We start from the raw sequence: 16297 nt of genomic DNA on the forward strand, positions 1-16297 counted from the left end.
CTTCACTGATTGATCGTGGGAGAATGGATCAATCGACAGCTTAGATAATTGTATTGCTGTAAATGTAAGGAACTGCTGCATTTATTAAAACAAAAAATATCGGGCAAGAGTTGAATTTTGTTCACCAAGCTTTAACCTATTAAACATGTTGCTGCTGCTAATTTATTTGGAACCATTGTGGGACATCTGTTTTGCTCAGTGTCTATTGTGTACAACATTACTAGTTATTTCCAGTAGCACCCTGATTGATTGTCTAGTGCAGTGGTACTGGTGTACACACTCACACTCTCTTTTTAATAACTGCTGTCGGTGCACGCTGCAAGAATCCTTGCAGAGAAAGCGCACACTCTTAGGCTGTGGCCAGGCAGGAAGCTGGTGCTTGCTCGTGCTCGGTGATGTCACGCGCTCGGCTGAGAGATTTGTGGCAGCTAGGTACGTGTGTGGGGTGCGTGGCCATGATGTCACAGAGCTGGTTCACCCTCATTGGACAAATCCCTCACGTGATGCACCAGCGAGCAGCAAATTCAAATTTGTTTGCTTCGGCAAGCAGCTAAGCGCCGTGCAGGCACTCGCTCACGCTGGCCACACACATTGCTGCAGTGTGTTTTATTGCGGCCAGTGCGAGCGTGAGCGCCCATCCAGTGTCACCCTGGCTGAGGTCTTACTTTGGGCCCTGTGCTGATCTGGCTGACAGGAGGAGGAAGCTGAACTCAAGTGACTGCTGGTGCCCAGGGAGAGGAAGCATCACAGTGACTGGGCGGCTGCTGAGCTCGGGAGCTGCTGGTGCCGCATGGAAGTGTTATTTCAGCTCTTCCCTCCCCCCTGGCAGCTGCGGAAGTCCAGTTGAAAATCACTGCTCTAGTGGTAAGGTGTGTATCAAATCTAGGTCTGGTTAGGCCAATAACTGCCATGGAAAGCAAATATCTTGGTGTGAGACCAGACCACTCCTAATGTTTACATTGCTGGAGGGGCTTTATCACATTCCATGCAGAAGTGCTTCTTCCTTTGGTGCAAAAGGTTATGCTTTTTGATACAAACTTTCAAGCTTCAATCCATTGCATAAAAATAATGTGTAAATTCAACTCGCAGGCCAGTACCCTGGTCTTTACCTTGCAAGAGGCAACTCATGCCATACATTAATGATGTGATTTTCTTCAATTTGTTGACCCTGAGCAAAATATATAGCGTTGGATATATTTTTATGTAATACTCTAAATGACATCAATGTAATAGGTGATTCTAGTAAAAAATGAAAAGAAAACAGACCTTTGATGTCTCATGAATAAAAAGTAGTACAACTTGTCTAAAATATGATGACATCAAAACTTGGTGGTTTTTTTTTATGGAGTGTTATGCATCAAACAAAAATATACCATAAGAATAAAATGAAATAGTTTATATTTATAAAACTAAATGGTTTATTTACAAATACATTTGCCAGATTGGAGAAAGATATTGAGTGACGGCACAAATGGCAACACTGGGGAAAACAAATTCCTGTAGCATTGGGCCAAACAGTCCCTGCAGCACAAAGGTAACTGGTAATATGGCAACCGCATGGGGTGTTAGTGGATTCCATCATTAGACAGGTGAAGAGGGCAATATGCGGCCGCAAGAACCAACCCGATGCCACTTGAGTACACAGATTATTGGGAGGGACTGGGCATGATCCGGAGGTTTTAGTGCATGTTGGTGCCAATGACAAAGTTTGAGGGAAATGGCTTCAGAGATCTAGGCTGCAAGTTTTAGGCAAGGAATTGCAAGGTAGTATTCTTTTTATTTATTTTTATAGAGATACTAGTGCTGTGTGCACACCCAGGGAGGCAGTTGAAGCTCCTGGAGGTAAATGCATGGCTAAGAAATTGATGTAGGAAGGAGGGGTTGGGTTTTTGGAGCACTAAGATTTCTTATCGGAGAGGTGAGATCTTTATAGCATGAATTGCACCGTAACAAATAGGGGTCTTCTGTGCTAATGGAGGGAAGGATTACAATGCTGGAAGAAACGTTAAAATAAAGATGGGGGACAAATAAGAAAAGCCAAGCTACGCAGAATACAAACAAATTGGAAATAGATGGGCAATCAGGGTAGAGTGGGGCAAAGGGATAGCTCAACAAGTACTGTAGGGTGATGTTCATATTATATACAGGTAATACTGGACATACTATCAAGTCTAACATATAAAGCCAGGAGCTGTTAAGATAACAGTACAACACCTGAAACAACAGTACAGGCTCGCAACAGCCTTATGTGCACACGTGCTAATGCAAGAAGCCTGGCAGAAAAAATGGGGGAGCTTTAAATAATAGCAATGTGATAGGCAGTTAATATAGAAGGATATTCACTATATTGAAAGGATATGACAAATAGAAGGGCTGGTGGAATATGTTTATATGTTCAAATAGAGTTACAATATATATATATATATATATATATATATATATATATATATATAAAATAAAAAAATAAATAGATGATACCGTTCTGTGGCTAACGAAATGCTTTTATTTGTGCGAGCTTTCGAGATACACTGTATCTCGAAAGCTCGCACAAATAAAAGCATTTCGTTAGCCACAGAACGGTATTATCTATTTATTTTTTGATTATTGAAGCTCGGCTAACACGGTACTGATACCTCTACATATATATATATATATATATATATATATATATATATATATATATATATATATATATATATATATACACACACACACATTTCTTTAAAGGTATTGGTGAAAATATATAAACTCACTTTCTCTCCTATAGCTCCCTGCTTGACTCTTTGAAACCTGACAGATTGAAAACAGAACATTTTCCGTTATCTAAACTGCACTGACAGCACTAACAAAATTAGCCAATGACTTACTCATAGCTAAGTCTAAGGGTCCCTATAATGGTGCACAACAGCCTGGTATTTATACATTTCAAAGATAGTGGACTAAGCACCTACACTACATGGCGAGAGATAATAATAAACCTATTTATTTAATTAGAATTGATATTGAAGTTAAAATGCATAAAATTTCTCATCACAAGATGAGAACATAATGAAACGACCCATTCAGAATTCAGATAACCACTTGTAGTGTCACCATATGTGTATATAGCTGACTCACCATGCATGGTATGTGCAAAGAAAGATGCACCCACATCAGTTCCTCCCCCCTTCCCCTCCCTCTGGGACACTTAGCCCCTTCCCCAAGCCCCCTTGGCACTTAACCCCATCCCCTCTCCCCCCAGGGGGCAGTTTATCCCTTCTCCTCTCCCCACTGGGACTCTTAACCACTACCTGTATCCACCGGGACCCTTAACCCCTTCCCCACTCTCTCCCTGGGGCACTTAACCTATTCCTCTCTCCCCCCTGGGGCCCTTATCCAATTCCTCAATCCCCCCCACTGGGGAACTTAACCCCTTCCTCTATCCCCACTGGGGAACTTAACTCCTTCATCTATCCCCCCTGGGGCACTTATGCCATTCCTCAATCCCTCCCCCCACTGGGGAACTTAACCCCTAACTCTATCCCCCCTGGGGCACTTAACCTCTTCCCCATCTGGGGCACTTAACCTCTTCCCCCACTGGGACCCTTAACCCTTTCCTCTCTTCCCCCACTGGGACCCTTAACACCTTCCTCTCTAACCCTGGAGCCCTTAACCCCTTCCTCTCTCTACCCTGGGACCCTTAACTGCTTCCCCTAGGACCCTTAACCTCCCATTCCATGCCTGCACTTAACCCTTTCTCATCTACATTGCTTTCATCACTATCACCCTTTATAAAAATGTTACAAATTATTTCAAAACAGATTTTTCGGCACTTCTTAATTTTTTTAATTTTATCAGTGAAATGTGTTTTTTTAAATGGAGGGAGTATCTGGTGTAAGAGGGATGAGGGGTGGATGAATGAGAGTGATGTTAGGGTGGTGGGAGCAGTGTAGGTGAGAAAAGGTGAAGGGCCAACATGGAAAGGGTTTGGGAATTAAGGGCCCTTTGTCCGAGTAAATCTAAATAAAATGTATTTATTTTGAGAACGCATTTTATGTAGATTTCCTAGAACATTTTCAGACTTCTATTTTAACAAATTTATTACGATATATATCGTTAATGCAATACATTTCTTAATGTAGCCATGCGGTAAAATGGACTGCAGTCTCCTCTCCTGCTGGCAGTCAGGCCTGGTAAGTTATAGGGATGCCAGCAGTAATCATGGAGGTTTGCCCTCACACCCTGGTGAGGTGCCCTATGTGTGGATGGGAGTGGTTACATACTCTTGAGTCCACCATTAGTGACATCAGAGATGTGCCTGCCCCCTGAAAGATATAAGGCACAGCACTGCTCAAAGTTAGTGTTGTTGGAGGAAGGAGCAGGTCTGCGTTGAAACCTGGGGAAAGAGGGCGCTAGTGCTGTAACTAGTGGCCCTATACTAAATCAATCAGCATCAAGCTATCAACGCCATACTGTGTCCAGGGACCTGGCACAGGGGTGATCTCCCTGAGGGGAGAGGGGATCCCACTCCATTGAGAGGGTGTACCTTTGAAGGGATCACACACCGAGATGTGTGGCTGAGTTCATCACTGCGAGGGGCAGCTAGCCCATACCGCAACTACAATAAAGATGCTCAAGTTCAGCAAATCCTTGCTGTGTGGGTGTGAAGTTCTTGCACAGGAGGAGGCACCACAGAGGAGTTCCTCATCAGTCACATCTTCCTGCGGACGCAGAAATTCTGATGAGGTGGAGGCGCTGCACTGGATATAGGTAGGACTCAAGCACACTACCTCAGCTGCCTGTCTGGGTTGGCAATCCCCAAACACCATCATGCGGGAGACTCAGGAGCCCTGTTGCCAACAGGTGCACCACCAGACACAACCATGTAATGGGGACTGGTTAGACCACAGGGGCCAATGTGAGATTGGGTGGGTCAGGCTAGGCCAGAAAATCCGTTACATTAATATCATTATCGTGGTGAAAATGTTGATATTGCCCAACCCTAGAATGGATCTGCTATAAATCACCAAATATTTGTCAGACACAGGAAGCTGACGACTTTTTCAAATGAAAAAGACAGCAAAACTGGGTCACATTTTAATTATGGGCGATATTAATTATTTGGTTATCGCCTGGAGTAATTAGCAGGACAGCGACATGTTTTTTTGGGGTGTGCGAGAAGACAATTACAGTGTCCAAATTACTGGATTGAGGGGACATTACAGGACCGAGTAATAGCTGAGATGGTAGAAGAACTAATAAATAAGTTTTCAGTGAAAATAAAGGTGAACAATAGCGCTCATGCAAACAATGAATTACAATGAATTACAAAAAAACTGTGATATAGAGTCCAAGGTAGTCCTGGGTAATGCACTATTGCAATGTGTATGCTTGTTTTCTCTTTTTCTCTTGAGGAATCCGTCAAGAAAAGAACTTTGTCTTCAATCACAATTAAACCATTCCTCAGCGCCACAGGAGGTGTCTTTCCCCTAAATAAGTTTTCAGACTTAACTTTAAAATTTAGAAAGGCATACTTTAACCAAATAAGGAAGACTACAAGGAATACATTAGGGTGACATGCGTGCAAGAAAAAAATACAGAAGATAAGTGTGCAGTCATCCATCCTCGGGTCATAAATGAAAAAGGAACACATCTAAAGCAATCTGATTAAATAAATAGGGAAGAAGTTGAATAGAACATGGAATGCATTTAGATTGTTGAAGTTATTCAAGTAATAATAGCAAAATAATTAAAAAGGAGAACATAGCACCCTTTCAGAGAGGGATGTGCAAGTACGTTGCTCTTGAAGTAGTGCAGAGGCTAGAAAAAAAATATCAAGATATATGAAGCACTTGGCCATGATAATATACACCGAAGGGTTCTTCATGAGCTCTGCACCGTTAGTCAGACCATTTTTTTTATTTATCCAGGACTCCATTTCTACAGGTTCCTTTAAAAAGTGAGCGGTCTGAAGGTTGCTGTAATTAAAGAATAATATTTGAGAATACCTTTTGGATAACAAAATTATTAGTCATTTTCAGCATGGATTCACAACGGATCAGTCATGCCAACTAATCGTATTAGTTTCTTTTAGGAATGACGTAGAAATCAAGATCATGGCCATGCAGTGGATATATTGACATTTTGCAACAAGGCAATATGCTGTCCCACAGGGGGTCAGTGTACAAAATAAAGCCGGTCTGGTTATGAATATTTGCACCTAGAATTGGATGAAGGATAGGCAGCAAAGAGTAGACATACATTGAATATAAATGAGGGGGGGGGGGGGAGTGAGGGAATAAGCTCAAGCTACTGTCTAGAGAACGGTGCCAGGGGTAAAGAAACTAGTAACAAAAACTGCAGGACCCCTTTTACAACAAGCACTCGTATGGTGATAAACGTAAATGGATAAAATAAACCTTTAATAATATATAGGGTAAAGAAAGTAAAGGGATAAACACACAACACTTTAAAAAAAAGTATTAAACAGCTACCTCCCAGTCCTGTGTACCAGACTGGTTGCAATGTGAATATAGGGAACCCTGTAATAACTGGCACATGCGGAATGGATATATAGCTTGTGCCTCAGTGTGGTATAAATGTTGGAGCTGATATAGTGTCTGTCAATGATGTACCGGACAGACACTTATATGTATAACCACAGCTGAATAAATTGTAACTCTAAGAGAGTACGCGGTGAATGAGTAGTGAGTGATCAGTGCACAGTATCTCAAACTCACATACTGGATATATATAAAGGTTGATATATCTAGAAGTGGTACTCAAATCTTCAGGAGTAAACAATCTTGAATAAAAAGGTCCCTAAAGGCGACGCAAAAAATAATTAAAATTGAACTGTAAAGCTACTGTGTAGCTAGGGAAAATAGGCTTCAACCTGGGAGCCTTGGACTTAAGTGTACAAAGGTCTCCCGCAAGTCACGCTAACAATGTCTAGTTAATGCCATAGAGTGCGTCAGCCTATATAGAAGTGCTCATACAGATATATAATGCACAATTAGCTGCTTCACAGGATCCTCCGTGGGGATAGCACAGATGACTAAATGAAGGTAAGTAGGTATCTGAATATTTACAGGTATATCAGCTGATGTTTAAAAAGATACCTCTAAACCAGTTGTTAACAGTGGCCTGTATATAGGGTGTATATATCCATAAAACCACCCAAATTGTTCATGGGAATAAACACTGTTAACGAGGTGTCAGGCAGGCATACAAGTCTGCTAGCCTGAATGCATCCATACAGGTCACTGAATATCTACTGTGCGTCTGCGCAGTGTGAGTCTAACTATAGTCTACAGTGTACCACATTTAGGTGTACCACAATAAATAGTACCTGAGTGAGACCAAGTTCCGTAATACACACTGCATTGATCGAATAATATATAGAGAGCTTCCACCCGGCGTGGTGTATTCATGAACACCACAGAACATTAGCTAGCCGGGTGGAGAGAAGTGTAGTTACAGATAACAGTGCGCCTCGATATAGCTCAGCCCTGTGAAGGCTGCCTCGGAGCTACGCTGGACGCCACCGCACTGACATGTGCTGACGTCACAGAGCAGCGCCCACCACCGGCGGCCGTTTCGCGTCGCTGACGCTTTCTCAAGGTGGCCCCGCCTCTACGGTAGCCGAAGGTTTAAATAGGCACGCGTTGCCTTGACAACAGTGGCGCTAAGGTAAGTATGTATTAATAAAACGTGTTGAGTGGTGATAAAACACAGAGAGAGTGACACTGACCTTAGAGCCATTATCTGGGCTGCAATACCCTATTAAACACCTGAGCCTATACTGTAATTACTTTATATCTAAACAATATGCACTGGTACACTTTAAAGCTGAGTATTATCTCTCTGTATTTTATCACCACTCACCTCGTTCTTGAGTATTTGAGTATATGTGTATAGATTTATCTATAATCCATTCTCGGCACCATATCACCCCTGCTGGTATATGCCCTTATTCCACCATTTAGTGTTCAGTGTTTAATACATGTAATCACCAACCTGCCTGTTTTGGCAATTCCATATTTACGGCTTTATTGCCTTCAATCTATCTAGGTTTTTTCAGGAAACCAGCCACTACGTTCAAATTAAAAGAAAGGGACACAAAACACGTTTTATTAATACATACTTACCCTAGCGCCACTGTTGTCAAGGCAACGCGTGCCTATTTAAACCTTCGGCTACCGTAGAGGCGGGGCCACCTTGAGAAAGCGTCAGTGCGACGCGAAACGGCCGTCGGTGGTGGGCGCTCCTCTGTGACGTCAGCACATGTCAGTGCGGTGGCGTCCAGCGTAGCTCCGAGGCAGCCTTCACAGGGCTGAGCTATATCGAGGCGCGCTGTTATCTGTAACTACACTTCTCTCCACCCGGCTAGCTAATGTTCTGTGGTGTTCATGAATACACCACGCCGGGTGGAAGCTCTCTATATATTATTCGATCAATGCAGTGTGTATTACGGAACTTGGTCTCACTCAGGTACTATTTATTGTGGTACACCTAAATGTGGTACACTGTAGACTATAGTTAGACTCACACTGCGCAGACGCACAGTAGATATTCAGTGACCTGTATGGATGCATTCAGGCTAGCAGACTTGTATGCCTGCCTGACACCTCGTTAACAGTGTTTATTCCCATGAACAATTTGGGTGGTTTTATGGATATACACACCCTATATACAGGCCACTGTTAACAACTGGTTTAGAGGTATCTTTTTAAACATCAGCTGATATACCTGTAAATATTCAGATACCTACTTACCTTCATTTAGTCATCTGTGCTATCCACACGGAGGATCCTGTGAAGCAGCTAATTGTGCATTATATATCTGTATGAGTACTTCTATATAGGCTGAGGCACTCTATGGCATTAACTAGACATTGTTAGCGTTCCTTGCGGGAGACCTTTGTACACTTAAGTCCAAGGCTCCCAGCTTGAAGCCTATTTTCCCTAGCTACACAGTAGCTTTATAGTTCAATTTTAATTATTTTTTGCGTCGCCTTTAGGGACCTTTTTATTCAATACTAGCTGAGAGACCCGGCGTTGCCCGGGATGTAATGTTCCCGCTCCTCTTTCCTCTCCCCTTCCCCCTCTCTGTGTTTGTCCCCCATTCACATCAATCCAGTTACCCCCCCTCCCTCCTCTACAGCTCTGTTTTTCCCCCTTTACAGCTTCATGCAGTGTGTGTGTGCGTCAGTCATTGTGTGTGCGTCAGTCAGTCACTGTGTGTGTGTGTGCGCGCGCGTCAGTGAGTCTGACGCAGAAACACAAACACACACACAGACTGACTGATGCACACACACACACAGTCAGTGTGTGCGTGTGTGTGCCTCAGTCAGTCAGTGTGTGCGTGCGCGTCAGTCAGTGTGCGTGTGGCAGTCAGTCAGTGTGTGTGTGTGCGTGCGTCAGTCAGTCAGTCACTGTGTGTGTGTGTGCGCGCGCGTCAGTGAGTCTGACGCAGAAACACAAACACACACACAGACTGACTGATGCACACACACACACAGTCAGTGTGTGCGTGTGTGTGTGCCTCAGTCAGTCAGTGTGTGCGTGCGCGTCAGTCAGTGTGCGTGTGGCAGTCAGTGTGTGTGTGTGCGTGTGTCAGTCAGTCAGTCACTGTGTGTGTGTGTGTGTGCGTGGGTGTCAGTCAGTGTGTGTGTCAGTCAGTGTGTGTGTCAGTCAGTGTGTGTGTCAGTCAGTGTGTGTGTCAGTCAGTGTGTGTGTCAGTCAGTGTGTGTGTCAGTCAGTGTGTGTCTGTGTCAGTCAGTGTGTGTGTCAGTCAGTGTGTGTGTGTGTGCGCGTCAGTCAGTGTGTGTGTCAGTGTGTGTGTGTGTGTGTGTGTCAGTGTGTGTGTGTGTGTGTGTGTCAGTGTGTGTGTGTGCCAGTGTGTGTGTGCGCCAGTCAGTGTGTGTGCGCCAGTCAGTCTGTGTGTGTGTGTGTGTGCGTCAGTCTGTGTGTGTGCATCAGTCTGTGTGTGTGTGTCAATCAGTGTGTGTGTGCGCGTCAGTGTGTGTGTGTGTGTGTGTGTGCGTGTGCGCGTGCATCAGGGTGTGTGTGCGTGCGGCTGTGAGGGGTTGTGTGCGTGCGGCTGTGAGGGGTTGTGTGCGTGTGGCTGTGAGGGGTTGTGTGCGTGCGTCAGTACGTGTGTGTGTGTGTGTGTGTGTGTGTGTGTGTGTGTGTGTGTGTGTGTGTGTGTGTGTGCGCGTGCGTGCATGCGTGAGTCAGTGTGTGTGTGTGTGTGTGTGTGTGTGCGTCAGTCAGTGTGTGTGCGTGCGTCAGTCAGGGTGTGTGTGAATGCGGCTGTCAGGGTTTGTGTGCATGCTGCTGTCAGGTTTTGTGTGCGTGCGCCAGTCAGGGTGTGTGCGTGCGTCAGTCAGGGTGTGTGCGTGCATCAGTCAGGGTGTGTGCGTGCGTCAGTCAGGGTGTGTGCGTGCGTCAGTCAGGGTGTGTGCGTGCGTCAGTCAGGGTGTGTGCGTGCGTCAGTCAGGGTGTGTGCGTGCGTCAGTCAGGGTGTGTGCGTGCGTCAGTCAGGGTGTGTGCGTGCGTCAGTCAGGGTGTGTGCTTGCGTCAGTCAGGGTGTGTGCGTGCGTCAGTCAGGGTGTGTGCGTGCGTCAGTCAGGGTGTGTGCGTGCGTCAGTCAGGGTGTGTGCGTGCGTCAGTCAGGGTTTGTGTGCGTGCGTCAGTCAAAGGGCAGGCGTGGGGGGGGGTGAAGGTCAAGGGTAGGGGGGTGAAGGGCAGGGGTAGGGGGGGTGAAGGGCAGGGGTGGTGGGGGGTGAAAGGCAGGGGTTGGGGGGGGTGAAGGGCAGGGGTAGGGGGGGTGAAGGGCAGGGGTAGGGGGGGTGAAGGGCAGGGGTAAGGGGGGGTGAAGGGCAGGGGTAGGGGGGGTGAAGGGCAGGGGTAGGGGGGTGAAGGGCAGGGATAGAGGGGGTGAAGGACAGGGGTGGGGGGGGTGAAGGGCAGGGGTAGGGGGGGTGAAGGGCAGGGGTAGGGGGGGTGAAGGGCAGGGGTAGGGGGGGTGAAGGGCAGGGGTAAGGGGGGGTGAAGGGCAGGGGTAGGGGGGGTGAAGGGCAGGGGTAGGGGGGTGAAGGGCAGGGGTAGGGGGGGTGAAGGGCAGGGGTAGGGGGGGTGAAGGGCAGGGATAGAGGGGGGTGAAGGACAGGGGTAGGGGGGGTGAAGGGCAGGGGTAGGGGGGGTGAAGGACAGGGTTAGGGGGGGTGAAGGGCAGGGGTATGGGGGGGGGTGAAGGGCAGGGGTATGGGGGGGGTGAAGGGCAGGGGTGGGGGGGGTGAAGGGCAGGGGTAGGGATGAAAGTGAGGCACAAATTGTTGGCAGGAGTAAAATGTCCCTCTCCACACACGCGCACACACACACACACACACACACACACACACACACACGTACACACACACACACACACGTATACACACACACACACACACACACACACACCGGGAGTGAGAGGTGGTGGAGAGTGGGACTGCCGCAGATCCGAGGAGGCTGCTTGGCCCCCCAGCGGCCGGGGAGGTAGCGGCGGGAGGTAAGGGAGCGCCGGGGGGGGGTAAGGGAGCGCCGGGGAGGTAAGGGAGCGCCGGGGAGGTAAGGGAGCGTTGGCGGCTGGGGTAGGAGGGCCGCGCTTACCCTCCGTCCGGGAGCCGGTGCAGGGTGGCGGCGCACGTGGCGGGGATGTTGCGGAGAGGTAAGGGTGCGGCGGTGAGGTAGCGCCTCGCTTCCCCTCTGTCTTTCCGGGAGCCAGTTGAGAGCGAGGGGGGAGGAGCCTTAAGTTGGCGGCAGGAGGGCCGCGCTTCCCCTCCGTCCGGGAGCCGGTGGGGGGGGGAGGGACAGGGTGTGTGTGAGGATGTGTGTGTGTCCCCGTCCTTTGGCCCGTCACTCCGCCTCAGGCCAATGAGAGGTGTGCGGGGGCGGGCGGGCGGCCCAAGGGACCATTGAGATTTCCCCTAGGGACACAGGACATCCAGACAGGCATACAGTGCTTTCACTAATATAGTATAAGATTGTTTACTCCTGAAGATTTGAGTACCACTTCTAGATATATCAACCTTTATATATATATCCAGTATGTGAGTTTGAGATACTGTGCACTGATCACTCACTACTCATTCACCGCGTACTCTCTTAGAGTTACAATTTATTCAGCTGTGGTTATACATATAAGTGTCTGTCCGGTACATCATTGACAGACACTACAGTATATCAGCTCCAACATTTATACCACACTGAGGCACAAGCTATATATCCATTCTGCATGTGCCAGTTATTACAGGGTTCCCTATATTCACATTGCAACCAGTCTGGTACACAGGACTGGGAGGTAGCTGTTTAATACTTTTTTTTAAAGTGTTGTGTGTTTATCCCTTTACTTTCTTTACCCTATATATTATTAAAGGTTTATTTTATCCATTTACGTTTATCACCATACGAGTGCTTGTTGTAAAAGGGGTCCTTTTCTTGCCTAGGCAAGTGCAGTTTTTGATACATAGAACTTTAGCTCAATCTGCATATATTCAAAGTGGAGTGTCTGAAGGTTCAACACTGAGGCCGCCTACTTTTTAACTTGCTTATTAGTGATCTTGAGGTAGGCACAGAGAGCAAAGTCTCCGTCCTTTATTCATGACACTGAATTATGTATCAGAGCAGCAGGTAATTTCTTTGCCAAGGACTTGGGTAACCTGGAAGTTTAGGAAGATAATGGCACAAACTAAATGTGACAAATTAGGCTCAGCAACAGTCCCCGCCCAGATAAATCTTTAGTAGGGCCATATCTTGAATATAGAGTACAGTTCTGGCACCTGGCTATAAAAAAAAAGCCATTATGGAACGGGAAAAAGAGCTACAATATTAATAAAGGGGATTCAAGATCTGATTTAGGAGGAAACACGGTCAACATTAGGATTGTTTCCATTATGAAAGAGAGGTCTAGGAGACATTATTACTATTTACAAATATATCCAAGATCAATACAAGGGACTTTCAATTGTACTTTACATCTCAAGGACAGTACAAATTACACTGGTTATTCCCTTCAGATTAGAGGAAAGGAGATTTCACTAACAGCAAATTAAAATGGTTAATTATATTAATGTGGAATTTACTATCCATTGAGACTGTAGCGCCATACGCAGTAGATATATTTAAGAAAAAGGTTAGACCACTTTTTAGAAATTAAAAGTACACAGTGATATGCGAATAAATTAATACATAGGACGGATATTGCCAGTTTTGCCTGATTGTAAGGTGACGTTTTTTCAATAAAGTTATATTGAAAAGTACACACTCGCCTTATAAATCGGGCCCACCCACTTTGTGAACCAATCAGCAGTCGGATGTATGAGGAAGGAGAGCAAAACGGAGGAAGCTCCAGCCTTGGGGCCTGAAGCAGACAGGTTGCTTGTGGTAGGGAGCTCAAACCGAGAGAGACAGAGACAGCCAGAGATAGAGAGAGAGTGTTTGTGTACTGAAATAAGGGGGTCACTTTATATTCTGGGTCGCCCTATAGTCTGGCAAATATGGTAATACAGCGAGACATCTGATTGCTGTTACTCAGGAAATAATTCTTCTTCTCTTTGACATATAATTGGTAATTGTTTCTCTGGCTCTTTTTGTTTGCTTTCCTTTGGATCAATATAACTTTAAAAATAGGATTTGTATCTCAACCAATTACAATATAACACAGGTTTAACGTGATGACACCTTTTTTTATCATAATCTACTATGTTATTATGTGTTACGTGCAAATTGTTGTAAACAAAACTCAAGGAGAAAAGTTTAAAATAATGGAGAACACCTCTTCTGCGATACAATAGAATGGGCATTGTCTGAGCAGCTGAGAGAATTGTCTATACAAGATAATCACGAAGAGTAATGGTGGAAGAAACCTTTAGGCATACTGTATATTTTTGATAATTTGAATTTTAAACATTTGTGTTTTTGGGAAATTTTCACAAATGCTACACATTTCCAAAAGGCCATTAATTTACAGAAAATCATGTTTATCGCCAATTTTGCCAATATTGTAGCACATTTAGTATAATTTTGTGACAATTGTAAGACCTTTGGTGATTTTTGTATGTGCGCAAATGTTTCATTGGAAAAAAAACCCACAAAGTACATTTTCTTGTGTATGCAAAAATGTACACAAATGTTCACCTTTGCACATCTAAGAATGCACATTTTAATCCAATGAGCTTCTGGATATATGGAGGCAAAAACAATTATGAAATAATGTATCTGTACACACCTTTTATCTTTACTGTTCTAATCTTTTACTTATTACATATTAAATGCATATTGTCGTTATCTGTTTCAGAGATATATGCTAATGAGTCACATGTCCCTCCAGCGTTTTATCCTGAGATAATGCATATTATATTATACATGGTATTTGTCATAATGCTGTTTGGAATGTGAATGTTGGGCCTAACTCTTGAACAATATGGGAATATTGTGAATGACGGTGCAAAAGTTAGAAACCAGTGCTATTCAAAATAAGCGCTATTAATTTATTATGAAAACAATATACTATGGTATATGGCAATATTGTGTTAACCATTGTGCTGTATGTAGAGTTATGTACTTTATAAGTCATTTGTCTGGACTTTACAAATAATTCTAATATTTTCTAAAGTATTTATACGTCTATTCTTTACCGTTTTAGTTTCAAGGACCTCTTTTATGGGAAACAGAATAAATATATTCCAAGTGTCCTTTAATGTACTGGTGCAAATGTTTTTGTTGTGTTTAGTAACTAAGAAATAGTTTTTATTAAATAGAATTAGAATTAACAATCGCTCTCTAATGACAGTCCAGGGTTTGAATGTAACAATTAAGTGTGAGACAAAAAAAAGCACAGATATATATAATAAAAAAAAACAGTTACCCAGGAATAAAATGGCCACTGCTAAAAAAGATTATACAAAGGGGTGTGTAAAACAGGACAGGCTCAGGCCTAGACCTTGCAGCTTATATCTCAATATCACTGCTCTCGATGGGAGTTGTAAGTGCTGGTTAGACCGAGGTCCAATTCTAATCCTGGGGTTTATGAGATGTTTGAGACTGATAAATACTGATACTGAAAATGCTTGGGAAGGATGTTTACACTTGAGTTGAGTACAAAATTCATGTGAATGTTTAACCCATTCTGTGTAAACTGATGCCTGCAACGTATCGCAGATATTTGCTTTGCAGGCCCACCTGGCATTAAAGGGTTATTTAAACGCCAGGCTCCTGTTGCACTTTGCTGTTGGTGCTTTCCCCACTGTTGTGAACCCAGCGGTAATATTAGCAGACATCTGGAAGGCAGCTATTTACAGGTACATTATTGACAAGTATTGCTCGTATTACAAACATCTCACAACATCACTATTTTCTTCCAAAATATTTTAACCCTTGTGATCTCTGAGGACTGGGCACCATGAGAAGAAAAAGGGTTAACATATATAATCATATATATTATTATTTTTTAACAGATGATGAAACACAGCTTGATCCAAGCTAACTAAAACAAACTCATAAAACCTCATTTTGGAAGATTCTGCCTCATTTCTCCTTCAAATGTCCATCTTTGAAATGCAGATTGCTGTCCCATGGGCACAAGGTGAGTTCACGTGTAATAAACACAACGGAGGTCCTTTTAAATAAGCATTTCTAGAATACATGTTGCCCATGCTTCAGTGGAATGTCTCAGTTAATGTTGGCAGTCGGCACGGAGTTGAAACTAGCTCTTCCTGATGCATTGCATAGGGTTCTGCACCTTTGGAGAATGGGCATTTAACGTTTCCTTCCTCCTCTCAATGACAGCCGCACGCTCGCACCACCATATTCCTATACTTCTTCAAGATGACATTGGAGTTGTCATCGAAATAAAGCACTGAGATTGGGTTCAGCTTTGTTGGGGCACAGCATGGCTTTGGGACGTATTCTGGGTTCATAAGGTGGACCTGTTAAAATTAATAAAAAATAATAATTAGAACTGATACTGTGCCTGCAACACATTTTGGTAAGTATTTTACAGAAAGTAAACTTTCATGTAAGAGCCACATATCAGCTTAACTCATTTCTGCAATCCTCTGCATTATGTAGGTAATTTTCCCAACATGCACTATTTCTTTCTAATTAGTGCTTGTTCATATACAGTAATCAATAGTTAGTCATATATATTAAAGCGACAATTCCTCTTAAATAGACTGGTCACCATGGTTAATTTGTGCCTTTATAGAACTGTCCAGTGAAAGAAGCGTGTTAATGAGTTAAGTACCTATTTACTTCACTGCCTAAAATAAGTCTTA

The 16297-nt window shown here is 44.3% G+C and overlaps 1 protein-coding gene across 1 annotated transcript in view; it reads right to left on the reverse strand.

Annotated features, from left to right (window-relative positions):
- Positions 1–13755: 13755 nt before the first annotated feature.
- BMP6 (bone morphogenetic protein 6) overlaps positions 13756–16297 on the reverse strand; it is a 181792-nt gene continuing 179250 nt past the window's right edge. The window contains exon 7 of the mRNA XM_075585743.1: positions 13756–15949. Coding sequence (XP_075441858.1) covers positions 15800–15949 — 150 coding nt within the window. The 3' untranslated portion in view covers positions 13756–15799. The remainder of the gene's footprint in view (positions 15950–16297) is intronic.

The sequence above is a fragment of the Ascaphus truei genome, chromosome 2 (assembly GCF_040206685.1).
Source record: "Ascaphus truei isolate aAscTru1 chromosome 2, aAscTru1.hap1, whole genome shotgun sequence".
Lineage (NCBI taxonomy): Eukaryota > Metazoa > Chordata > Amphibia > Anura > Ascaphidae > Ascaphus > Ascaphus truei.